At 38.0% G+C, this 27,981-nt stretch overlaps 1 protein-coding gene across 1 annotated transcript; it reads left to right on the top strand.

Annotated features, from left to right (window-relative positions):
* Positions 1–13: 13 nt before the first annotated feature.
* PIP4K2B (phosphatidylinositol-5-phosphate 4-kinase type 2 beta) lies at positions 14–27,981 on the top strand. The gene is made up of 10 exons (XM_087945972.1): positions 14–1,195; positions 5,112–5,209; positions 11,286–11,382; positions 12,789–12,941; positions 13,949–14,095; positions 16,066–16,104; positions 18,968–19,081; positions 20,717–20,975; positions 23,205–23,308; positions 25,545–27,981. The coding sequence occupies exons 1-10, from the start codon at positions 1,019–1,021 to the stop codon at positions 25,623–25,625; spliced, it is 1,269 nt and encodes a 422-aa protein (XP_087802098.1). The 5' UTR covers positions 14–1,018; the 3' UTR covers positions 25,626–27,981.

Raw genomic sequence — 27,981 nt, 5'->3', positions numbered from 1 at the left:
CCTCCCTTTATTCGTCGCCATCTTGACGCCTCCTTTGCGCAGAAGTCGATGGCACAACTTGTTCTGCGGTGGAGCAAACCACGGAAAGGGAAGCATGGGGGGGAAGTTGGGGTGGGGCGATATATTCATAGCGGATGAAACTAATCGAACTATGTTATAAAAGGGGGTTAAAGTTAGGCTCACTTGGGGAGGGAGGTAGACATTACTATTCGATAACTGACAGGGGGTGGGGCTTGGATCTAACTATGATGTGAAAGGAGAGTTATGGTGTGGTGCCCGGTTCTCTAAACGGAACTCTTGCTTGTAACGAGGGGAAGGGTGTGTGCCTGTGGGTGGTACTGTTGTGATTGGTGCGTGTGCATGTGCACCTGTGTGTATCTCCTATCTATTTGGGTGATTCCGCTGAATTAGGTGGAGGGAAAAGAACAGAAGAACGAAGGGTGGAACGAAGGTGGTACTGTTGTGAACGCTTTTTATTGGGGGCGGAGGGCAGAGGGATACGGCTGACTTAATTGCACTGGGACTGATCTAGGTGGAAACGGGAGGGCTGGATGGTACCATTTGGGGGGTTATAGGGAGAATTAAAGAAGTACCTCGGATTCGGATGACATTCAACCGCGGTTGAGCGGAGAAGAATAGAAGCGGTGCCTTTAACGGCCCACTGTAATCTGAAGGTCGGAAAAAGGCAAGAAGAAGCACCACTTCAAGTTTTAAAAGGTGGCATCAGTGGTGGTACCAATGAGAGGTTGGTTCTAGTGGTACCTTGCAAGGAGGTGTCAAATCTAACCAGCCTAGGTACCCATTGGTGCCATTTTGAGCTGGCACAAGTCCTATCCACAAAGAGTGAGGAGGGGAGAGTGCCTTGAGTACTGAAGGAGCAGAAATCTGGGCCTTTTCTTGGAGAGCATTTTGACATGACTGCCCAGGTTGGAGGGGCCCAAGGAGAGGCATGAAAAAACTCTGCTTTTAGGAGGAGGCCAATATTTGTTCTAGCAGCCCCAAGGACTCTCTCTCTGCCATGGCTTCAAACTGTACCGGAGGCACAGCAGCTGCAAGCGCCAGCTCAGCTATAGGTGCTGCCCTCAGTGCTTCCAAGACCAAGACAAAGAAGAAGCATTTCGTTTGCCAGAAAGTGAAACTCTTTCGAGCCTCTGAACCGCTCCTGAGTGTCCTTATGTGGGGAGTCAACCACACGGTGAGCAAGAACTACTTCCCACAGTGCACTTCCCACCTCTTTGAACTTAAGACCTCTCAAACTAGAGAGGCACATTCTGCCATTGAATATTTGTCTCTTCTTACAACTATTATATAGCATCTCTTGTGTTGATTATTAGGCACACAGTAAACATCTTTATTTTGGTATCTATATATTAGAATTCATATCTTGCATGAAAACAAACGTTGGAAAATTGTAGCGAAAGGCATTTTAAAATGGAAAGCAGGTAAACATTTCTAAAATCATTACAAAGGGGAAGCAATTCTGTGTTGAATGAATTTCAAAGTCTTCCTCTACAGGAGATAGTGGTTCTTTACTATAATCTTTCTTCTCACACATGTGAAAGGGAATTTGGTGGAACTGGAGCAAGTGGGTGGGTGTGTATTGTACGGTACGTATTCTTTAAAAAGCTGTGCTTTTCCCAAACTTGATTTAAGAAGGAACAACATTTTTGTTGAATCACCGTTTTCCTTCAAAATCAGGATTGCTGCACAGTTTTAGATTTTAGAACAAACCAGGAGATTATGTTTATTCAGAAGTCAACTCTTGAATTTAGGAACACCGCTCTGTATATAGGATTGTAGCTTCAAATCCTCAACAGCAGATTCTGGTTTTTGTAACCTATGTTGTCATTCCAGGTTCAGTAAATCCCTCCTTGCTTATTCTTTACCAAGGATGAGTTTCGATTTTCTGCTTGCCTGGATAATGATCTTCATAAAACAGGAATGTAACTCCTCTGAGTTAAGAAGAGATAACAGATGATCATTTTTTTCAATATCCAAAATAATACTATATAATTCTGAAATGTCTATAAATATTATGATAAATCATTTTGTTGGAATCTGTCGGAATATATTTGAGGATTGTCTCAGTAGTGCAAAGCAATAAAAGGGTCTTGCCATTCTAGAGTCCAGGGACAGAACTGTATACATCTTAGAAATCCTAGTGAGCATTGTCAACTAGTAGCCCCAGAATATCTGAAAAGAGGCAGTTTAGAGGAAGGTTACTAAAAAATATTCACCAGCAAACTTTACAAACTTTAGTTAGTAAGAAGGTCCCAAAGAAATTGAGAATATTTCTTTCAAAAGTATCAGTCCTGACAAGTGGAGATATTTTTTATATCAGTCTTACAAGCCCTGTGTATGTACATATCTGAATGGAAAATTATGATGTTGATGGACTACAAATCCCAATATTTTTTTTTTATAATCAATCGTGTTTCCTGAGTTTGCTGGGAATATTCATTCAGCAACATCTGGAAGATTACACAAATAGTCTACGGTTAACAATGGTAATTGCAAGTCAAATTTCTGTTAAGGGATGCAGTCATGACGTGTAACATCACATGACTACATTGCTTAGCACTGACAAGCACTGATTTTTGTCATTAACTGAATTTCACGGGTCATTTGGTGAGGACACACATTCTGATCCAAGTCACTCCCAACTTTGTCCCTCCCCACTCCATGTTTTGGTAACATAAGGAACTGCCTCCTCTGACACTCTGAACTCCCTTTATTTGCCTATCTTCTCCCCAGTCTTCCCCTTTTGGCTACCCGCTAGCTTAGTCCTTATCCCTACATCGTACATCACTACAGTACCAGCCGGGACCTTTTTTTGCATTTCCTTCTTTTGGGCCAGTGCAGCCTAGACTTCTCTTGCACCCCAGCCAGCATTTCTGTTTACATGCCAGCCTGGGCCTCATTCATGCCCCAGTTGCCCCACCTGGGACTTTCTTTCAAGAAAGAAGCCTGGCATGTGAAAGATTTGGCTAGAAAGGTTCTTTTATGATGGGGCTTTTGTTTATATGCCAAACATCTTTTTCAAAAGGCTTTGGGTGGGACATGAGAGAAATCTCAGCTACACTGGTGCAAAACAAGGTTCTGGCCAGTGCAGTAGTGGCTTATGATGTAATAGCAACAGCACTTAGACTTATATACCGCTTTATAGTGCTTTACAGCCCTCTCTAAACATTTTACAGAGTCAGCATATTGCCCCCAACAATTTGGGTCCTCATTTTACCCACCTCGGAAGGATGGAAGGCTGAGTCAACCTTGAGCCTGGTGGTATTTGAACTGCCAAATTGTAGGCAGCTGGCTGCAGCAGAAGAAGCTTGCAGTACTGCACTCTAACCACTGCGCCACAGAGGCTCCTTTGGTGGGCATAGTAGCAGGTAGGACCAGCTAGCAGCAGTGGGTAAATGAGCACTTGTAAATTAAGATGGATTCAAGTGGGTCCAAATTTTGTTCATGTGACAGAGAGTTGCAACAGACAGAACATTGAGGACTAGGAATAAGTCTCTTTATTTGGCACCATTGTTGCTAAAGAATAGAAATTAAGCAAGATTTATTTGTAGGTGCTTAATTGAGGGGGAATATGATCTAGTGCCGTGATGGCGAACCTATGGCACGTGTGCCACAAGCGGCATGCAGAGCCATTTGTGCCAGCACGCGAGCCGAAGGCAAACTTAACTCACTGTGCATGCACGTGCCTCACAACTGATTTTTTCGGCTGGTTTCAGGCCTTTTTGACCTCCCAGAAGCTTGGAAAAAGCCTCTGCAAGGCTTTTCAGACCAAATAGGCCCATTTCATCACTTCCTGTAATATCAGAAGTGATGAAACGGGCATATTATTTGGCCTGAAAAGCCTTGCAGAGGCTTTTTCCAAGCTTCTGGGAGGCCGAAAAAGGCCTCAAACTAGCCGAAAAATCAGCTGTGAGCCACAGTGCAGGTAAGGGGGTGGTGTGGGGTGGGATTGCACATGCATGCATAGGGGGCATGGGGGATTGCATTCTGGGTGCTGGCATGTGAGTGAGCACACGCTAATCGCACACAGTTTTTGGCACAGGAGCCCAAAAAACGGTTAGCCACCACTGGTCTAGTTGTTAAGGCAACATCCAGAAACAGCAGACTGAGTTCTAATCCTGTCTTAGACATGAAAGCTGGCTTCTCTTTCAGCCCACAATGACTGGATCGGGAAACAAACCAGTCAGTCTATTCTTAATGGATCAATATTGACTTGATCTGAAAAAGTGGATCTTACTTTAGGGAAAACAAGGAAGAAGAAAAAATCTGTAGATGCTTAAACTTGGTTCATGCAATGCAATTGCAATAGGTTTAATTATTTAGAAGTTACTGGTAAATATTTGCAATGAATATGAATATTTGTGAATGTTTGGTGAGTATTATTTATACGAACAAAGTGTCATCTCCAAGTCACTTTATTTAGGTGTTTGTTTATATGCTACATTATGGGGGGAAAGTGTACTGTTATTGCAGTAGCAATAAATACTATTGAATAAAAATGCTTTGATAATCAGAGTTGAATATATTTAACATCTATCATCTTGTTTAGAACTGGATGATTTTATCTGATGGAAAATTATTGGCCAAATACAAATTTATATATAGTATAGCACATGAAGTTGAGAAAAAACAAACTAATAAGAAAAATAACACTTTAACAGGTGATTACCATACTTTCAAGCACATCTTAGCATCAAAATGCAATTGGATGATTAATTAAAAGTATGAGTGACTAGGACAGACCTGAAATTATTAATATAGACATAATTATCTGTATAAAAATTGAGAAAGAGGAAGAGAAACGTTACAGTGCCATATAAATTATACAAACTGGAGATAGCAACTGCTCATGATGATGATGTAGATGACGTAGCCTAAAACACTCAGATACCTATGATTTTTTTCCCCAATAAATATCACCCCTTTCATAGAATATAACTATACTTTCTTGACCATATTCATTTAATGTTGAAACTGCCAATAAACGTTAATGGAATGTATTGGCTCTACCATTGTACATTCCAACAATTCAGGTGACTTCCTTTCTTTTTTCCCTCACATCCTGTTTAGATGTTGCATTTCTTTTGCAGATTAATGAGTTGAGTAATGTCCCTGTCCCTGTTATGTTAATGCCAGACGACTTTAAAGCCTACAGCAAGATTAAAGTGGACAATCATCTTTTCAATAAGTGAGTAATACATATTTTTTGATTAAAATATACTTCCCCTTTCCCCATTTAACTTCAGTATCTGAATAAATGGCTTGTTATGAATATATAATGACACAAATCAGAATATTACAGAAGACAATGTAACATGAAAGAAACACAACTATTATAAAAGAATTCAGCACAATTCATTTGTCTGAATGTGCTCTATGTCCAGCCGTGAATGGATATGATCGGAAGGCCACAATTCATTTTCTGATAAAACCAGGACACAGAGAGTAAAATCCCTTCTGTACTAAATGTGTTGACTACTCAAGTATTACTGTATTTTGATGGACCAGCATATTTAAGGGGTATCTATTTCTTCTTATGCCTTCCTATTCTTTAGATCTGTTCTGTGTGTCATGTTTGATACAGTGTAGTAGAAATCAGAGAAATAATAAGTTACAATGCTTTGCAGAGGGAGAAAGGCATTAACGTTTCCGATGCATATCTCTGTATACTTTAGAAGCCATATTAACTATTCATTGTGGTTTTTAATGCTAGCTGATAATTTGCAGGACATTTGTTTTCTACTGCTGTTTTTCTGATGCCTTTTGGAATTTATTTATTTTTTACTTACATATCTATGTCCTAATCCACTTTTTTATTTTAAAATGCTTGTTGGAAAAGCAGTTTGGAAATATTAAATGAGATTTTACATACCAACAAACCTTGGGATTTGAATATAGAATAGAAAGCAAACTGACTCAATGTTAGAAATGTGAGGTTGGGAGAGCTGAGCTTGATAGATACTTGTTAATGCTGGTCCTTGACAACCAACTTGACTTCAGGGAAGTATATACACTAGGGATCAAGGTGGCATCATTGACTCATCCCCAATATGCTTTGAAGGAGACTTAATCTCGAGCAACCATGTTAACCTTTGGTGAGATTACAATTGTCAGGCAACCTAGATCAACTTTTAATAATTAGATGATTCTTAATGTTTTTCCATTAATGCCACTAATATAATTTGAATAATATGTATAGTTTGGACAACAATTTTTAATGGATCAAGAATGTTTTGTAGATATAAAGAGAACTTCTTTCCTTCTTTATTTAGCCTATCATCATCATCATCATCATGGATTGACAACATCAGCAAGTATTGTGTGCCCAATTGGCAAAAGGAAGCTCAGAGTCATATTGATTGGAAACATACAGAAGAGGCATTCTTCGTGAAGTGGATATACAATGGCTAAGATGATGATGATGATGATGATGATGATGATGATGATGATGATGATGATGATGATAGACTAAATAAAGAAGGCCTGTTCTGCATGTTTCCAACCAATACGACTCTGAGTTTCCTTTTGCCAATTGGTCTTGTAATACATGCTGATGTTATCAATCCATCTTGTTTTAGGTCTCTTTTGTGGAAGCTTTTTATCAAGTGGGATCCATTCTATGATTGCCTTTGTCTACTGCCATCAGTTTTTCTTATTATGTGACCAGCCCATTTCCATTTTGATTTTTTCACTCTCTTGATAATATTGTATACTTTCGTTTGTTGTCCAAGCCATTGCAGATCTTTCTATCTTGTCTTGTATTGCTGAGCATGTATTTTTAAGATCATTAAGGCAAATTGTCGCCATTGTTTTTTCATATATTGATTGTAGTAGGTTTATGTAAATAATGTCTGTGCCTTGACTGACCAATGCATTAATTACTGCTTTCTGGAATACTGAATCAAACACCTTTTCGTAGTCAATGAAAGCCATGCATAGTGACATGGTGTACTCATTGTGCCTTTCAGTGACTTGCTGAACAACCTGGATGTGATCCATTGTGCTGTAGCCACTTTGAACCCTGCCTGCTCATTTGGCTGTACATCATTTAATGTTCTCAATATTCCTTTTGCTATTATTTTGGTGAAAGCCTTGCAGATGACTGAAAGGAGGATTTTATTTTATTTTAAACATTTTATGGCATTAACAAATTATCACTCATTTTTGTTTTTCATGATGTGTTTATTATTTTTATATGGTCTTTTCCACACTCTTATCTTCACTTTAGTTTGTATCATTCTATAGTCACTTCCAACATTAAAACAATTGATGATAGTACAGTTGCAGAATATGATTTTATCACTAGCCATGATGTAGTCAACTTTGCTTTTGTACCCAGATGGACTCTTCCATGTCCAATTTCTGCTAACTTTTTTCTCATAAAATGACTTCATGATATAAAGTTCCTGTCCTTTAGCAAAATCTGTTGCTTCTATTATCTCATTCACCACTTCCATATGGGCCAGGTATTTTTCTTCCTATTTTTGCATTAAAATCACCAGTTCATATTTCGTATTGGCATTTTTCTTTGTTTTGAAGCCAGGCCACATTGTTGTAACACTCTTCAACCTCATCATCACAATAGCTTATTGTTTGCATGTAAGATTTGGTGATTTGAAGCTTGTATTGTTTGTTCAATTGAATGACGTGTTGGGCTACTCTGTCTGATATACTTTCAAATTTTAGTATAGTCTTTCAGCTTTTAGTTGATGAAAAAAACCAACTTTGCTACCTTGTCCATAACAGAATCTCTAGTGAAGGTAATGCCCAATCCTATCAAGTTCAACTAAAGTTTGGAATTTTTGTCATGTTTCACATAATCCAATGATATCCCAATGCATATGGTTGAGTTCAGTCAACAGTTCCAGTCGAGCATCCGTTTTCATTGTTCTAATATTGGCCATCCCTGCATCCAAAGTCCAAAAACAGCTTGCTTTAATCTGATGTTTCTTAGCACCCTCTGTCTTGGGGCAGATCTTCCCACTGCCATGGGTTGTTGCCATAGGGCCTCTGGGGAACAAGAGCATAAAATTCTGGAAAATGTCTGGATATATGTCCATGAACTGATTATCAAGACAAAGTGAGTCATGCAGTAAGACAATAGCCCAGGACATATAAGCATTTCAACCAAAAAATAATTAAAGTAGAAGAAAGTTATTGTTTTGGAATGACCAAGTCAAAGTTCTGATCTTAATTCTGTAGAAATGTTGTGGAAAGACCTGGAGTGGGCAAGTCCATGCAAGGAAGCCCACCATCGCCCCTAAATTGAAGCTAATCTGTAAAGAGAAATTGGCTAAACTTCCTCCAAGCAAATATACAAAACTGGTTAACAGTTATCAGAAACATTTGGTTGCAGTTATTGCTGTCCAAGGAGGTCACACCAACTATTGAAAGCACAAGTTCATATACTTTTGCCACACACAAGTATGTAGCTTTGGATCCAGGGGTGGGTTTCTACCGGTTCTGTCTACCTCTGTAGAACCAGTAGCTCTGAAGAGCAGCAGACATAGAACCGCTTCTATGTCTGCTGATGTTTTTGCCCACCTGCCCACCCAGGCTCTTACCTGACCTTTATTTCCTGATTTTTTAACTTCAGCTGCCAAACGAGGCACAGCTGCAGTTTAAAAAGCAAGAAAAGAGGGCTGTTTCAAAGGCTGCTTCTCAGCACTCAGCGTGCTAATGACGATTAACAGGCGAGCGGCTCACAGTGGGTAGGGAAGCTCGTAAAGTTAACCCTGTTGTATCCAACCCCTGTTTGGATCATCTACCTCTATAAATTAGAGAACATGTAAAATGTTTTTGATTTATTTGTTTTGTTTAACTCTTTAGTTTTAGGATGTAATCACATTTTATATAATTTGTACAGAAATACTGAAAAAAAGCTTCAAAATTTTTAAAAATACTGTTGTAAAATGCCTCGATTATGTGAAAAAGGAGATGTTTGTATCTCACAGTTTCATATCCAAAAGTTATAATCACAGAGGGCATAATTTGGAATGTGCTAATACTTGTGTTAATGTCAGTCAAACTATTTAAAAAAAGATTGAAGAAATACACATAGGATCAGAGTCTACTAATATTTATGATTATTTATTATTTCCTACAACATTGGCAGTGTGCCTTAAACGGGTTTGTGGAAAGTGACTATAAAAGGATCTATAGCTTTTCTATCTAAGTTTGTGAGCTTCCGAAATGCATCCAGATGGCTGATCCACCATGATTACTTATTGAGTAGATTTAGTCTAATCCTCCTACTAATAGTCAGAGATTGTCAAAAGTTTATGTAATGAAGGGAAAATTTTAGGACTGATCATGAAAAGACAAATGTAAACCTTAAATTTAAGGTGAAATAAAACTATAATTTACTTGACCTCCTAAAGAAAAGGACATGAAATGATAAAAAGTTATTTTCATGCTACATGAATTACTTTGGACAATTTTGCCTAGATTTTTCAATCAATATATGAGGTCAGAAATTTTACAACTGCTACTAACCAACTCATATGCTTTAATTAAAGCTGATTAATCTTTCTCTAATGCCATAGTGGAAGATATATCATTTTGTCTTTCTTTTTATTCTTTTAGATCTTTTTTTATTCTTAGGCCTGATGGTGCCTGTATTGTTAACATTTACACAGTATTAGCAGTGTCAGTATTAACAAATATAACTTCATTATAGCGTAAGCAATCAGCAGAAGTCAATCACAGTTTTTGATTAAGCAGCCAATAGTCACATACCCAACCTGATTTTCATCAAATGTCTTTGAGTTGCTATGTTGCATTACAGTTCCAGATTTCCCAGACAACACAATCAGAATTGCAGCATATCTGGGAGAACATTGTAGTAGTGAAGTCTGAATTCATCATCACATAATGTACTGTAGATACACATTTTTAAAAATAGTTATGTATGAAGAATGTAGAACTAGACATACAGTGCTAAGATATAGTCTCTTTGGCCTGGGGACCAATAGTTCCACTGGAGGTGTGGAGATTAGGCTGGAGGTGGCTGCTAGATTGATAGCAAACTCCACCTATCCTTCCTACCCTTGCTCTCTGCTCCCCACTCATCCATCTTTTTGGTTACCATATTAATGTATTATTCTCATTGCATTCCTTTTTCATTGTTTATTTTATTATTCTATTATTTTATTTCTGTTCTATTTATACTTTCAATTTTTATTTCCTTTTATTATTGTAATAGAGTAATCCCATGGTGAGATAGGCAGCAAATAAATTTAACAAATAATAATCTAGTATGTATATTTAAATTTTAAATTTACACGCTAATATCAACAGTATCAACAGTAGAGACTTTCAAGTTTCTAGGTTCTATATCTCCAAGGACTTGAAATGGACACCTAACATTAGAAACGTCATTAAAAAGGCACAACAAAGAATGTTTTTCCTGTATCAAATCAGAGAGCTTAGATGCCAAGAATCTGCCGATGCAGTTTTACAGAGGAATTATTGAGGTTGTCATTTATACCTCTATTAGTGTCTGGTTTTGCACAACAACCAAACAGGACAGACATAGACTTCAACGGATAGTTATCAACTGCACAAAAATGATCCCAACCAGCCTGCCTTCCACTGAAGATCTGTACTCTAACCACAACCAAATCAGGTTCCACCCAAAAAATTCACAAAATGTTTTTTCCCCACCGCCGATTTCCCCTTTCGTGCCATTTTTTTGTAAGCGCCAAATTTCTAAAATTTGGTTAGGGTCACAACCAAATCGGGTTGCAATCAAAGTTATGAAACAAATTATGGTCATGACCAGAGGTTCTACTGTATACTGCATGAACCAGAAAGAAGACTGAAAAAATATCTACAGATCCCTCATATCCTGGACATTGTGGACATAATTTATTTCAATTTCTCCCCTTAGGATGCCACTATAGAGCATTGCATGCACAACCAGACGTATAGTTTTTTCCCCCTGTGTCATTACTCTGCTGAACACTTAATTCCCACAGCACTGTCTCATTTCTCATCTTTTTTCATCTTCTCATATTTCCATTATCTTCTGTTGGTTTCCTATAATTTATCAATTGTTATTTATAACTTATGATTAATGATTGTAACTATGATTATGACCTATGATCTATTACTTACTGTTTATATGTACACTGTGAGCTTATGCACCAGAGATAAATTCCTTGTGTGTCTGATCACACTTGGCCAATAAAGAATTCTGGTCTGGTTTAATTTTCTAATCTATTTTCAATATTGAATCACCAATTCTTTGTGGCTACTTTCAGAGAGAATCTCCCAAGCCGCTTCAAATTTAAGGAGTATTGTCCAATGGTATTCCGAAATCTACGGGAAAGATTTGGGATTGATGATCAGGACTATCAGGTAGGGAACAAACTAAAAGAGATACGTCAATTATCTGAATAATTCAGGTATTAAAGTATTTCTGGCTTTGTTATAATTGGAAACTAATCTTGTGCAACAATAGCTGGTATCAGACTGAATTATTTATTAAATTGATTGCATTTGTGTTTTCCTCAAAACAGGTTGTATATTTGAAATATACCAGGCTGAAAAAAATGGTAGATAGAAAAAAAAGATGGGTTTGGGGAGAGGATGATGAAAGTATGAGTAAAGAAAGATAAAAAGAGGACAGAAGAAACTTATACTAAAGTATAGATATTGTATGTAAAACAGAGTTACCCCTCCTTTCTGGCCTTATGGAACGGTGGCAGGGAGAGGGGATGTTTCCATCTGTGTGGTGAGCAAGCATGTGTATGCTCATGCAGCTCCATTTGCATGAGCAGTGAGCACGCACACCTGCCACTTACACAAATGAAGTGCTGCGCATGCATGTGTTTGCCTACTACTTGCGCAAATGGAGGTGTGTGCATGCTCATCCATCACTTCTACAGCCTGGTTCCAAATGACATAAGACCTGGTAGTCTTATGGGGAGTTGGAGACCCCTGACGTAAAGAAATGTTCTATGCCCAGAACAAATACATTGTGGCACAGAGGTTTAGCAGAACCATTTTGAGTGGGCCAAATTAAAATCTGGAACATCCTGTTTCGGGTTTCAACCGAAAACACTCAGGCCTGAGATGTGAATAGAGAAAGGTCTAGAACTTCCTCTTGCTCTCTTTGATTTCCTTCTCCACATCATGTATATGCTAGCTTATCCATCAGTGTTCCTAGCACTTTTCTTCCCCATACCTCTTAGTTGTCATCTATATAGTATTAAATTCTCATTGACCTGTTCTTTAATTAGGTGAGATGATACATCATAGGGAGATAATTTTTGAAGCAACCTCAAATAAGCTAACTTACAGAATGTGTCCAAAATCCGGGCCTCTGCAGGGAATGAAATTTGGGGAAATTGTGGCTGCTTCAGTGCTACTGGTTGCTACTGTAGTCACATGCCTAGATGTGATGTTATGTAGGAGTTTCCCAGCCAGTCTCTCAATCCCTTGCTCCTTCTCCCACTCAGCAGCAGCCACTTACCAGCCTGCTGGAAATGGAAGGTAAACTGTCCAATGATCCCTGCCAGATTCCATTAGGAAACTCAGTGGGGAATCTGGTTGAAAGTTGAAAGTTGCTCCTACTCCCTCTGTTTTTTTGCCTGCCTTTTGTTTTTCTGTGTCTAAACAGAGACACAGAAATAAGGGGTATGGGCTGCCTAGTTTTATACAATTGTGACATACCCATACCCAGTGACATACCCAGTCAGTCTGCTCTTCTCTTCACCATCATTTCCAAGTATGGATTTTGTTCTTCTCTTATCTCCACACAGAATTCTGTGACCCGGAGTGCTCCAGTATACAATGATAGCCACGGGCGATGTGGAGTTCGCTTCCTTACCACCTATGACCGGCGGTTTGTCATCAAGGCAGTGTCAAGTGAAGATGTTGCAGAGATGCACAACATTCTAAAGAAATACCATCAGGTGAAATATACGTAGGAAGAAAGTATACTGTTTTGGTGTGCGTTTTAGTAAATGCTCATATTTTGGGGGACAATTTTACAGAAATTATCCTGTTCTCTCCCATCAGGAGAAAAAGAAGCTGAAAAAAGAGTTTGCTTCCTTTCAGTTTATGAGATGATTGCAAGCATAACCTATGAATTATGCTGCATTATTTTTATTTAGAAGAGACTATCAGATACAGATATGCCCAGATCTATTTTCCTCAATTTCTTTTTCACTTTCCAGTTATTGGAAAGACCTGCCATAATTAACTTACATCTTGTGGATAAAGAAGCAACCTTCCAAATGGAGGCAATGGAATATCAAAAGAAAAAGCTCAATAAACCCTTTTACCATCCAAATGAACAGATTTTGTTTTGTATCGTGGGGATATTTTTTTTCTTTATCCTTCTTTTATTTTATCCTGAAATTCATTTTATTTTCATTTTTTTCGATTCAGGATATTCTAGCTGCATTATCAAAATGTTCTAAACCAATAGTTTCTCTTGAATAACTCATACTTGAGTTGATTGGTCTATTCAGGACAGTGGAAGTTTTAGGCCAATAATTAGAAGATAACCTAATTGCGGAAAATAAGTTTTTTTTAATGATAACTGAAGAGATCTGAGCTTAGAAAAATGTGACTGCAATAATTATTTTCTTGTAATTATCCAATTTCATTCTGGCAAAATGAGGCTCAGAACTATGTTCCCTATTTCTAAGATTAACCGTTGTAGCAAAACAATTATGCTTTACCAATGAAATAATTCTCAACCATTCTACAAAATAAAAAGATGTTGTCCATTTGGTTTTATTTAGTATAAATAATTTAGTATATCGGGTTATATTATGAAATATTGATACTTTAGAAAGTGCCTCAGATGCCCTTCTAAACCTTCCTTCTGTGGCAACCTCAAAAACCCGGCAGCTTTTAGACTACACTAATTGATTATATATTCTTTCCTTTTTTCCCTTATTCCCTTATTCAGTTCATTGTGGAATGTCATGGGAATACACTTTTACCCCAGTTTCTTGGCATGTATAGGCTTACAGTAGATGGTGTGGAAACCTACATGGTAGTTACAAGGAATGTATTTAGTCACCGGTTGACAGTGCATCGGAAATATGATCTCAAGGTGAGCATCTCTGAAATTCAACAGTGTCACATTCTGGCCTCAAAAAAAGTGCACGCTTGTAAGTTTAGAATCATAAGCAGGTACTTGAGTCTTGGAGTTGTGAAAGAAAGGAAGATATTGTTTGAAAAATACTATTTTCGTGTAATTCACATGGCTACCATAGGCAATCCTCGACTTACAACCATTTGTTTAGTGGCCATTTGAAGTTACAACTGCACTGAAAAAAGTGACATGACCATTTTTCACACTTAGGACCATTGGAACATCTCCATTATCACATTTGGATGTTTGGCAACTATGATAGTTGCAGTGTCACCTTTTGTGACCTTCTGACAAGCAAAGTCAATGGGGAAGCTGGAATCACTTAATAACCCTGTTACTAAATTAACAACCACGGTAATTCTCTTAATAACCTTGGCAAGAAAGGTCATAAAATGAGGCAAAACGCATTTCTGTTTTGCTTAGTAATGAAAATTTTGAGCTCAATGGTAATCATAAGTCAAAGACTACTTTTATATTCACAAGGTTTGGTTTCCTTGTATAAGAATGTTGGTTTTCTCTGAGGGTTGAGACCAGTAGACCATGGCTACACTAAAGCATTAGACCTAGCGTTAATTTTGCACTCAGTATGAGTTTTATGCTGGAAGAGGAAAGCTCTCACCACGGAGTTAAAAGGAGAAATATTATTTCCAGATTTTCTGTGTGAAATGAGATGTGGTGGTATTCACTAGTTGTATCGTAGTGTTTTTAATTCCTGTAATTTGCTAGTAGAGAAATCAAATTTGATATTCCCTATCTCCCTCCCCAAAACGGGATTACTAAATGACATTAGAGAGTAAAGTAAATATTTTGTTTTGAATAACTGACTCAGAAATTTTTAGTCTAATTCTTTGGAAATATTTTGGTTTCAGGTAATCTTATGACTATTTGACAACTTCTGTTTGCATATAATGCAAAGAGTAGCTGACAATCAGAATTGAAGTATTATTGCATATATTCCTGCATTACACATCCAAAAAAATGTCATACAGTAATGCATTGATGTACTTGATTTCCTAGATCAAAGGCAATTAGTTTATGGTTCACTGAGATGAGAAAATTCAGGTGTTGTTTTAGTATATTGTATAAACCTGGCTATCCATAAAACCGTAAGTGTTCATTCATTGGACAAACATAGCAGTTCTATTTTATTTTTCTGGATCAGATTTAGCATGTTCTTTGAATCCTGCTAGTCTGTCTGTAACATTCTGCCTTCAGCCATGGAGAGTAGATGCCTTCTTGCGGGAGAGGATAATGTGATCCTCATGGATCCATGTGATCCATGAGGATCACAATAGGAAAGTGAGAAGAAGACTGTTGACCTTCAATAAGTCATTTCTAAATCATAGAATCATAAAGTTGGAAAGAATCTCAGAGTTTATAGGTCCTTCTTTTTCTGTGCAGCATCAATTAAAACTAACATAGTAAAGCTGACTTAATGTATTCAATTCTGGCAGTGGTGGTATTCTACCAGTTCAGCCAAACAGGTTCACTCCAACGATTAGCTGCTGGGCCCACCTGCCCTGGCTCTATTCTAACCTTTATTTCCTGGTTTTGAAGCTCAGCTGCTTCACGTGGCACAGCAGATTGCCACGCGTCAGCTGTTGAAGATGCAGGGAGAGTGCAGGATTGCAGGAGAAAGTCAGTAGCAAACTCGATGCGCGCCTGCAAAGCGCACCCATCAAGCCACGCCCACAGAAACGGTGGTAAAAAAAAATTGAATCCGACCACTGAATTCTGGGAAGTGTAATATTTTCCCAGATAAAACCTTTTTATGGTTTAAATGTTTATAAAATGAAATTAGAGTAAATAAGACAAAGAAAAATGCACTGGCTTACAGTAGCCCTTAATTTATAGATGCATAATCAGGTTTTTTAAAAGCTTTTTGCTTTAAATAAATAATCACTTTCTATTTTTTACTTTTCCTTCAGGGTTCAACAGTAGCAAGAGAAGCCAGTGACAAAGAAAAGGTAAAAGTCAATGTTAGAGAAAGATTTACAATAAAAATCTTTATGTTTTGAATAAACCTAAAAAATGTTACTTCTGTATAAGTACTTCTAACGGGATTAGCAAAAGATCCTATGTTATACAAGTACCCAACTTAACCCAATAAGCTCCCAGAGAGCATGATGGGAATTGTAGTCCAGCAAAGTTTTGGAAAATGACAGTTTAGGAAGGATTGGCCTGTGCTATATAAGAGAGGAAAGTGACATATGGAGGGGCTGAGAAGATGTATTGAACTGCATTTGGATAGCTACTTTGCATCATGTATGGGGTAGATATAGGAAAGAGCATACAGTGATTGTGTTCTTATCCTTCACATGATGACTTTGCATTCTTTTTTCAATTAAGATTATTTTTTGGTTTTAAAAAGAAGCTGCTTTTTTTTAAAGGCTGTATTTGATAATCAAAATCATATATAAAAATATAAAAGTTTAATAGAATCTGGCAATGATGCATAACATTAGTAGCTTGATACAATATTAAAATAAGTGGCAGCTAAACAATTAGTACTTATCAAAATAAACATGTTTCTATTCTGGCTTAAGCTCTTGTTTGGGAGTAGAATATTTGTCCTAAGCCACAGTAGGATTTTAATGTTTGAGAGTTGACTAAATGCATATAAAAGATTATTAGAAACTCAGACATCAGTCAAAAGTGGATATCCTCGCTCCTTCCATTTCTCCCCTATAGACAAGCATGTTGGCCCAGACATACATTTAAACATGCAATCATTGATAGTGTCTCTCCAGTTATAAACAAAAAAACTGCCAGTGGGTCTGCCTCTGAGACTCCTAAAATACATTTATTCAGAGATTCCTCCTATTGGGATTGAGAAAAATAAAGACACAGACAAAGGCAGTTTAAACAGCATTTTTCCCTTTGGACCTTCTCCCTTTCAGATAGTCCTCAGCTTATTGGTGGTTTGAATTAAAGACAGCCATGGAAAGGATGCCATCCTAACCATCGCGGTACATTATACCACTTCCTTTAGATACAAGTATCTCTCTCGTCAGGAGCTTTGATTTCAGCAGAGAGGGTTTACAATTTCAGAGCAAAGAGACACTCACATGTGGCCTCCACTGGATCTCCTAGGACCTCTCTCATGCCCCTGAGGCAATCTTACCTGGGACTCTGTCCACTTAACAAACTGTGAGATAGCTTAATGACCACAACCAGGAGTACCGAAGCTGTGGTCATTGAGTGACGCAATGAAGTGACATCTTGCTTAATAGCCACTTTGCTCAAGATTCCAGGTGCAGTTGGTCATAAGTCAAAGACTACCTATATTATAAATTATATGGGCACTCAAAATTATTTGCATTTCACTCCATACAGATGTCAAATAGCTCTACAAATCACTCTGGATTCTCTAGTTAAGACAGAAAGTGGAAATTGAGGTATTAGCAGAAAGCATAGTTGAAAGGAGTAAAGTAGGAAATGGGAGAATTGGAGGAGAGTTCTGGGGTGCACCTTGAGGGACCACTGAAGACATATGTTGGCTGAATGTGCCACCTATAAGCATCCATGATTATAATATAAAGAGCTAAAACAATATTTATTCTTTATCTTGTTGTTCTGAGCTTCTAATTATGGTACTATTGCCACCATATCCTTTAATGAATTATTTGAATTAGATTGATTTCTAGATGCATCCATCTTTTGCCCTATCCTCTCTTGCCCCAGTTAATATTAGTGTGATCCCATAGCATATAGACCCTTAACTGACTTAGTTCTATGGTTCATGAACCCAATCTTTTTTAATAAAGAAATGTTGTTGTTATTATATTGCTTTTTTGCAACCTCATTCTGAGATGGAGCAATAAGGCTTCCAAATGTTACAGAATAAAAATACTGGAATACTATTGCACTGTTAGACATAAGCAATCTAGACAGCCAATAGGATAAGATAAAGATGGTGTATCTCGCTGAAATCTGAATCTGAAGTTTACTATAAGTAGAGGACAAGTACTTTCCAGAGCAATAAATATGTTTCCTAATCACTTAATTGGTGAAAGAGAGCCAGTCTGGTGTAGCGGTTGAGGCACCAGCTAGAAAACATGAGACCATGAATTCCAGTTCTGTCTTAAGCACAAAGCCAGCTGAATGACCTTGAGGCAAACATTCTCTCTCAGCCCTAGGAAGGAAATAAAGGCAAACCACTTCTAAAAACTCTTGCTGATAAAACTGCAGGAATTTGTCCAACAACAACAACAAAAACAAAAACAAGGACAAGATTGATTCATCTTTGTCCTGAACTAAGAGTTTTACAACTTTTCTAATTATGGGAAATTTGATGTGTGTGTGTTTAAAATGGATGACACCATCCAGGAATCCCAAAGATGCCCTTACTATGTAGCCTCATCAAATGGACCAGAAGAACATAGGTTAGGAAGATGGGGCTTTTTAAAAAGACAGTTAATTTAGTATAGGTGTGGCAGGAATAAACATTTCTGGTTTTATCACAGATATATCTTCCTGAAACCTATATGGCTTTGGTTCCTTGGTTTGCCAGCTGTGGGAGGGTTAACAACAAAATGGAAAGACCAATTCCTAGGAGGAGTCTCTTTTTGAAATGCTTTCTTCAACTGGTCTGTGTCGGCTTTTCTGATCTAACCTGCAATCTTTACTTACTTCCCACAATCTCTCACAAACTTTTACTTTTAACTTAGCAGTTTTTCATCAATATTTTCATATTTTTTAAATTATTTACTCAAAGTTGATTGTAATTCCCTTTGCCCTAACTTCAGCAAACAGGATATTGAGCTGCTTTGGATTGTATAATATGGAAGTAATGTTTTGCACTTACTTGAGTTCAATCCTTCTCTCTAGGCGAAGGATCTACCAACCTTTAAAGACAACGATTTTCTAAATGAAGGCCAAAAGCTCCATGTTGGAGAGGAATGTAAAAAAAATTTCCTGGAGAAATTGAAGCGAGATGTTGAGGTAGGAGAGCTACCATATTTTTCGGACTATAAGACGCTCCAAAGTATAAGACGCACCTAGAAAAAAAATCTGCCTCTGCCTCCACCTCCCAGCAATTTGCCTTCTTACAGAAAACAGAAAACAGCCTGATCAGCTTCAGCACAGCCTGATTTAGCACAAGCAGCTGATTGTCGGTTGGATCTGCCTCCCGACAATCAGCCGTTTCAGGCTGCAGAGATCACCATTGCCTATTGCCACCTCCACATGCCCCATTTTTGGCTTCCGTATCCCATTTTCAGCCTCTGCGTGCCCCATTTTAGCCTCCGTGTGCCTCATTTTTGGCCCATTCTAGCGGTGGGGATCAGAACAGGCCGAAAATGGGGCATGTGGAGACCTAAAATGGGGCATGCATAGGTGGCAATAGGCAATGGCAATCCCTGCAGCCTGAAACAGCTGATCGGCAGGAGGCCAATCCAACTGACAATCAGCTGTTTGTGTTAAATCAGCTGTGCTGAAGCTGATCAGGCTGTTTGCTGCAAGGAGGCAAATTGCTGGGAGGCAGAGACCAACGGGTGGGCCAATGATTTTGGCAACATTCGCTGTATAAGATGCACAGACAATTCCACCCACTTTTTTGGGGGGGTGCCTCTTATAGACCGAAAAATACAGTAAGTTGTTAATTTTTGGGAATCAGGGCATAACTAAGAAGTGTGATTGACAGAATCTCCACTGTTACAATAGTTTTCAAACTCTTTAAAAACTAGATAAGGTAGAGATGTCTGTTAGACTCTGTCTCAGACTCTAAAGTGAATTTAGATTAATTTGAAAATTTATTTGAAAAAGCAGACAGAAGAGTTTTATTTCTCTTGCATTCACTTTGGAGATTTCCTCCTTCATCTTACTCAAGAGTAACTGAGTTTTCCATAACTTAAGATCAACAGAAGTGAGAGTTACTCCTACACATTGCAGAAGGAATCTGGTAGCATCTTCTGTGACTAACAAGCTTTATTGGATAGTTCAATCATTTTAAATTTAAACAGAATGCAGGCCTCAAAGTGGAACAGATCTTAAAACAAGGGTCTTCAAACTTGACAAGTTTAAGACTTGTGGACTTCAACTCCCAGAATTCCTGAGCTAACATGACTAGAGGAGGAATTCTGGGAGTCGAAGTCCACAAGTCTTAAAGCTGTCAAGTATGAATCCCTGTCTTAAAATGACCATTTTGTAAAAGTTCAGGATCATTGAATGAGAAATTTCTGAGCTCATAGAAAACAAAAAGTTTTAGGCAATATTTCTGCAAATACAGTGGGTTTTTTTAACATATTATAATTGTTAATTGATTCAGTACTAGCAGTCTGCCTGATACGTAACCTGCACATGGATTACTAACTAGTCTTCCCTTCCACCTCATCCCATTTTAAATCTTACAACAATCTGATATAAGTTGCAACATACAACAATTAATTAAAAACATTTTCTTCTATAACTTTGTAATCCCAAGAATTCCAAGCAATCATGTAAAAAATGCTTTGAGATTTATGGGATTCAATACTTGGAGCTGGTGCCAGGTTAATTAAAGATGGTTTAACTCAAATCCCAGAGGTGATAGAGAGACATTGAAAATGAAAAGGAATTTTTTCTTCTGTTGGCTTCCAGTTTCTTGCACAACTGAAAATCATGGATTACAGCTTGCTGGTTGGAATTCATGATGTTGATCGAGCTGAGCAAGAAGAGATGGAAGTTGAGAACCGGACAGAAGATGAAGAATGTGAGAATGATGGCATAGGTGGGAATCCAATTGGTTCCTATGGGACTCCACCTGACAGTCCTGGTAACCTTCTCAACTTCCCACGTTTCTTTGGGCCTGGGGAGTTTGATCCATCTGTGGATGTCTATGCTATGAAAAGCCATGAAAGTAAGTACTGAGATCTGGATGCTGGTAGTGAGAATGGAAGACAAATGTAAAATTGTGAAAGCCAGTCTGATTGTAAGCATACATGGTGGTTATTTGAATCAACATCATTTTCTCCACTTTTTTGGAAATCTTAAGACTGTTTGACTCCCTGAACTACAATAGTGCATCCAATAAAATTGCCTTAATTACAGACATGACTTCCAGTTTAATTTTCCTTATAGTGTGCAGCCATTATTTGAGAGCCAGGTGATAGAGAAAATAACTTGGATGTCTTCTCTAATACACAAATGTCCAGAAGATCTTCATATCCTTTAGGAGCTTTGTCCCGTATTCATTATGCCTACAGGTAGTCTTGATTTACAACCATTAATTTAGTAACCATTTGAAATTATAACAGTCCTGAATTAAATGACTTACAACTTGTGCCCAAAGTTATGTCCATTGTAGTCTCCCTGTGGTTATGTGAACAAAATTTAGCAGCCTATTTGCAATATGACTCCAGAAGTGGATACAGCTCTTTCCCTGCATCCACCTATCTACCCCAACCTCTGTAGTCCATTAGCACTTGGAAACTTTCCGCAGCCCGGGAAGCCTTGATTTACTACAGGGCCCAATAGCATGCAAAAAACTGCCATAGCCCAGAAGGACTTAGTTGGCTACCAAGCCCATCAGTACATGCAAAGCAACCCATTTATCTTCACAGTTTTCTTTAACTGCTGACAAGCACATCATTCAGTCCATTCAAGGTGCTTTCCTCTTAAGGATACCTTGCACCATTCTCCAGATAGGCTCCATTCTTTGGAATTCTCCTTCTCCAAGTTGCCCAATTTGGAGGAGGAAGCTTCCAAAGGATTGTCAGAATAGAGCTGTCTCTCATGGTGCTTTAGAAGCATCCTGAAAATGTGCAATTTGGTGTGTCCTGTAGCTTATAAAGACTCTCAAAACCTCCTAAGCTCCCCCCCACCAATCCTTATCTTTGACTCCCTCTGTTTAACAACCAATAGCCTCGCTTAACAACCACAACTGGGAGTGCTGAGATTGCAGACATTGAACAAAGCAGTCACATGATGTCTTGTTTAATGACCCTTTTTCTTAACTGAGATTCCAGTCTAATTGTGCTCATAAGTTGAGGACTACTTATATTTATCTTGAATAGCTAATGTATAACCAACTTATGAGTACAATTGGGACTGGAATCTTGTTGAATGAAATGGTTGTTAAACAAAATGCCCACGTGACTGCTTCCCTCACCAACTATAATACCAGCTCTCCCAGTTGTATTTGTTAAATTGACAGAGCAAAAGAGTTACCTGCTGAAAGAGGACAGCTAGCACCACTCTGTGTGTAAAAGGGAACCCATGCACTGGGCTGTAGAAATCAGAAAGACCCTCTTTTTGCACAAATACTTCTCTCCTCCATATATAGAAGGGATTTCATGTTGGGGAGGAAAGACAAGATGGGGATTGTAAATATTCTCCTTTGTCTCTCCTGCCCAAGGCACAACTTCCATGAGTGGAAAGAAACTTGGGTGTTGCACTGGAAATATGATGCAGGGATGGCAAAAATCTGATCTTCAGTTCTGCAACCTGATTAAGGATTTCCAGAACAATTTGTACCTTGTATAGAAGGAAATGTAAATCCTTCAGCAAATGGTTAGCAACTTCTAACCTTCCATGCCAACTTCCCCATTAACTTTCCAAAGAAACCAGCAGAGAAGATTATAAATGGCAATTGCATGATCATGGGACACTCAACAACTGGTTGTAAATGTGGACAAGTTGATCAGCACCCACACAATTATGTGACTGACCGGGGGGCGGGGGGAATGACACAATGTTTTTATGATGCCTGGAAATGCTTTAAGGGCCATAAAATACCCTTTCGGAGCTGTAACATAAAATGGGCATTAAATGACTGATGTATATTGAAGATTACCTATATTCCAAAGTTTTTCAAAAATAATACTTACTCTCAAGTCTAACACAGTTGAAGAGAAAACTGCTCTGCGTATAATAAAACCATCCATTTCACCTTCCTCAATATTTTCACTGTTTTAAGTGCTGCCTGAAGCATCTGCTGAGTAAAAATCTACATCTTGGACAATTTATTTAACGTAAAAAATTCTGGAGTGCTTTAGTTGTGCTTGCAGTTCAATAAGAATAGCAAATCCTAAAAAATGTTCTGCGTCCTCCAGTACTGATAAATTTCTGTCTGTTTTGTTTTAACCAGGTGCCCCTAAGAAGGAAGTATATTTCATGGCAATTATAGATATCCTTACACCTTATGACACAAAGAAAAAAGCAGCACATGCTGCCAAAACGGTGAAACATGGGGTAAGAAAGAACTGTTTGTTTGCATTTATCTCATTTTGCTTAGCCAAACATTTTATAACGTATTTCAGAACAACTGAAGCCACAGCTGGCTGAGCAGTGGTCCAAAATTGTGAAAGGGAGGCAAGGATGCAACAATTTCATATATAAATTGATGGGGCTAAGACTTCCATGGGTGTTTTTTTTTAAAAAATATTTCAGTATATTATATTCATTTGTACTATATTTTAATGTGTATATCACTCAAAAAATGATAGCAGTTTTTCAGGAATTCTGGTTGCAATGGGCTTTGGAATTTGCAAAAGATAATGAAAACCTGGAACAAAAATTTTGTTAAATAAAAGCCACATGCAGTCAGAGAAACTTAGCTTGTCTAACTCTAAAACAGATATAAGGTTTCAGTAATTCAAGTGTAATTGGATCACCGTTCTGATTTAAGATACTCTGTTTCCCTGAAAAGAACTATCCCGAAAAGAAGTCTAGCATCTTTTTATGAGTGTGCCTAATATAAGCCCTCCCCCTCCCCCAAATAAGCCCTACTTAAGAGCGTGTGCAGCCAGTTGCCTGCCCATTCTGTCTGGTTGCTCACAGTGCCGCAGCCACAAGATGGGGCAGGGGATGGAGCTGCCCCACGCATCCCACACTGGCTTACCTCAGGGCCCCTGTAGCCAGGCCATCCATGCCCTGACATCTGCCTCACAGCAGTAGCACCGGAAGCCATGTGCAGCAGAAGCTCACGTAGCCGCCAGCCTCTTCTTCTGCTTGCTCGTGGCCACAACGAAGAAGGAAGCCGAGTGGTGTATTGGTGCCATGGCTGTGAGGTGAGATAGATGTCGGTGTGTGGGTAGACTGCTTGCAGGGGTCCTGAGGTAAGCCAGAGTGGGGTGTGTGGGGCAGCTCCACCCTCACTGCCTCGCAGTGGTTGCACTGGCACACCGCGCAGCTCCCTGCCCCGCGTGAGCAGGCAGAAGTGAACATGGGAAGAAAAGTCACCCTCAAAAAAAATAAACCCTAGTGGACATAATTATTTTGTGGTCAGGGAAACATGGGTACATCATAGCCTTTCATCTTCTATTCATTTTGGTTGTTGTTTTCTGACCATTCTACAGCTTCTAAGTAAATTCATCAGGAATATTTTAATATGACCACACCAAAGATACATTTTGATATGATTTTTCTATTGCTATTATTGATTATTCTATTGTTGTTTCCTCTGTTTCTGTCTATTCCTGAGTCTTTTACTCCCCCCTCCAAAGGAATCCCCTCCTTTCAATGAATCTCTTGCCAGTGTACATGGCTTCCTTCCTAAATAACTTTCTCCAGTTCAGCTCTGCCCGCCAGGACCTCATCACCCAAAGCCATATGTTACAGAATGCTAAATGAGGACCACTGTAAAATTACTACAGAAGAACCTTTGGACATTCAGAAGCTAGAGCTGTTAAGATAACAATGCCTCCTTCTTCCAGTCCCAATTTATCTGTTCAAATGGGCATGATCCAATGCCTTTCTGCTCAGTTTTTATTTTTTTTTCTTTTCACCTGCCTTAGCAATAATTTTAAGAGGACTCTTGGTTTCCTGATAATTTATTTCCAATAAAATGCTAATCCCAGGTTTTTTCCTGGGCTGTCTTCTAGCCCCAGCCCTTCATTCTAATTGAACACTGTAACAATATACTTTTGTGCAGGTGATGAAGTCACTGTTGGAGAGGCAGTCCTATTCTTTCCATAATCCTAAAATAGGCTGCATCATCTTTCAGGCAAGTGCCTTTGTTGTTCCTCTGCCTGCGCAAAAGGCATGAGAAAGAGGCTGTAACCATAATTAGAGAGGTTGTAACCACATTTTTCTGATGGCTATATAAGTGTCTGTTCAGATGTTCTGCCTTTCTGCTGCAGGTGATTATTTGGCTCTCTAAACTGAGCGGAAACACAGGAAGAGAGCTTTGCTCCTTGGGGCATTCAAACAGCACTGGGCCTGGAGAGCATTCTCTACTGCCAAAAAGGCTAGGATAGTCAGAAGATGTTTGAGACATCATCAGCTGAGCAATTTTTCTTCATAAATATCCATGAGTAATATGTAGATTGTAAACCCTTTTCTCCTTCAGATTCTGAAGAGGATGAATCGGTATAGAGCCATTTGCTACCTCTCAGAGTTTTAAAAACTTGGAATAACCTCTTTAAAGAAATGATTTTTATGCTTGAATGAAATTATATGTGTTTAAGATTTTTATTTTGTTTTCTAGGCTGGAGCAGAAATTTCCACTGTCAATCCCGAACAGTATTCAAAACGCTTCAATGAATTTATGTCCAATATCCTGACATAGTTGTCTTCCTGTTGTTGGCAGAAAAGGAGGGAGAAGAATAGTAGAGGGTGGGGGGGAGTAGTGTTTTCAGTTCTACAGGAATGCAGCCCAGTCTGCTGGATATGGTATTCTGTGAGTGTGTGATGACAGTCTGACCTAGCAGAAAACTAACCTCTAGATGTGGGCCTCAAACCTGGTGGAAAATGAGACTATTACTCTCTTCTATTTTGGTTGCTAATATAAATATCCAAACATAAACCTGGGGAATAAAGTAGTGTTAAGATTTGCACTTTTCTTTGAAAAGCATCAGTTTCCAAATGGTCAGATGTTAATGTGAACACATAACAGAAGATATAAATGATGGTTTCCTTCGATTGAACTATGGCTGTTCTCTCAGAGCAAATTCTCTTTGTTGCTTTCTCTAAGGATTGGACAAGTGATGCCCTGTCATTTCAAGGACAAGAACTGCTATAACAATTAAGGAAAGCCATTTTAAGTTAGTTGAACAAGGACTTTTTACTTCCGGTCTTTTGATATCCCACTTTCATTTTGCATTGTTATTTCAAAAAAGTGAGAATATGAGGGAATTAGATGACTGCTTAAATTTTTATGCAATCAAGGGAGAAAAAAAAAACAGTTCCAGAAGAATCCACATTTCTAATGAAATACGATACAATTTCTTGGTGGAGAGCATGAAGAGGTGAGATAACTTCATGGAAATAATACTTTGATAAGCTGCAGACACATTTGTACTGAGTTGGATTACAACTTGGATTAAGTTATCTTTAATAATGATCTACCAGAGCTAAATTATTCATGGTTCAAACTTTTATACCTTGATCTGGTTGTAAATGGTGTAAAATGATATTTTCCTGTTTAAAAAAAGGTACCACTTCTTTGTAACATCTTATGCTGTGAACCATTGTGTTAGAAATATTAGCTTTTGATCATTCCATTTGGGAAGAATCTAGTTTCAGAATATAGGGAAAATGTAATAAATTGTTGAAGGTGACTGCTTTTAACCACTAGGACAGATTGTCCTGCTAATCCAGATTTTTGGAATAAGTTGCACTAGTTCAGTTTTTTTAAAAGAATCCAAACTCTTGCATCATTTGAATTACAACTTTTTCTTGTAATCTACAGACTGATGTTGGATTTCACAACTGTACTTGTCAAAACTGAAGATTTTGACTTCATTTATTCCATTTTTTCAATATTCTTATGAGGATGGATTGTTTATAGATTTTTTTAAAAAGAGGGATATGGCAAATTATGAACCACCAACTTGCAATCAAGACCCTTTGCTTACTCTTTCTGAATGTGTTTCTTACACATGCTTTTTTTTGTATGTGATTGTTGGGGTGTTAATGTCCTGTGCCTTCTGCTTTGTGGATTTTGTCTTTTTTGGAAGTAAGGTAAATATTTTTTTTCTTTCTTTGTTGCCCTCAAGTATGTGTATTCTTTTGGATGAGATTTTTCACATAAATAGCAACAAAATGCATAATGCATTCCATGATTCCAAAGTCATATTTACAAGGCTTAAAAATCATGGAATATGCTGTACATACCATAAGATTTTTTAAGGCATAAATTACAAATTAGAGATTTGAACGATTTTTTCACCTACATTTCAAAGCAGATTTCTTTTATTAGAAGCGACAATGTTTTATCTTTCCCAATTGGTTTTATCATAAAATTAATGTGAATTTAGGAACTTATTTCAAAAGGCAGGCATGGATATGGATATGTTGATAGGCTGTAAATTTTTTGGAAACTCAAATGGTGCACTTAAAAGTTCAATGTAAAATAGAAAATTTGGTCTACCCCTGCCTTAACTGGGAATTTCATTTTTAGCTCCTTTTGCTTACATTTTAATTAAAATTGGTAAACATTAACTTAAAATGCTGTTTTTTACAATTTTTACAAATATTTGCCAGCTTTAATCTATTTAGGAGTTAGTCAGTGTACAGTTTTAAAAAACTATGAAAAGATGTGTTACCTGGTTGATTCATTTATAGAAGACACTTGAAACAACCAATAATGGGCACTCAGGCAGAAAGAACAAACTCTCAGTCTTCGCCTCCTCTTACTTTCTCTTCTCAGTCTTCTCTGGCCTTTGCCTCTCTTGTCTGTATCTGTGCTCTCTCCAGTCCCACAATCCATTTCCAGAAGTTTTTCTTTTTAACACCTTTAATATCCTGTTCTTTTATCTTCAACTGCCTTCATATCCTGACAAAAGCCACCCAACCATCTGTTGATTCTATTCCATGCTCATTGTTTAAAGTCCTCTTTGATGTACATACGTTGTGCTTAGATGTTGAATTTGAGTTTTACTCAGATATCTCTCAAGAGGATTCGAAATATATCCCTAAACTCA

Source organism: Notechis scutatus, chromosome Z, assembly GCF_049901735.1.
Source record: "Notechis scutatus isolate UNSWTSFEM ecotype Mainland chromosome Z, rNotScu1.2, whole genome shotgun sequence".
Lineage (NCBI taxonomy): Eukaryota > Metazoa > Chordata > Lepidosauria > Squamata > Elapidae > Notechis > Notechis scutatus.
The sequence above is the reverse complement of the archived record's forward strand: the minus strand, read 5'-3'. Positions and strand labels throughout refer to the sequence as shown.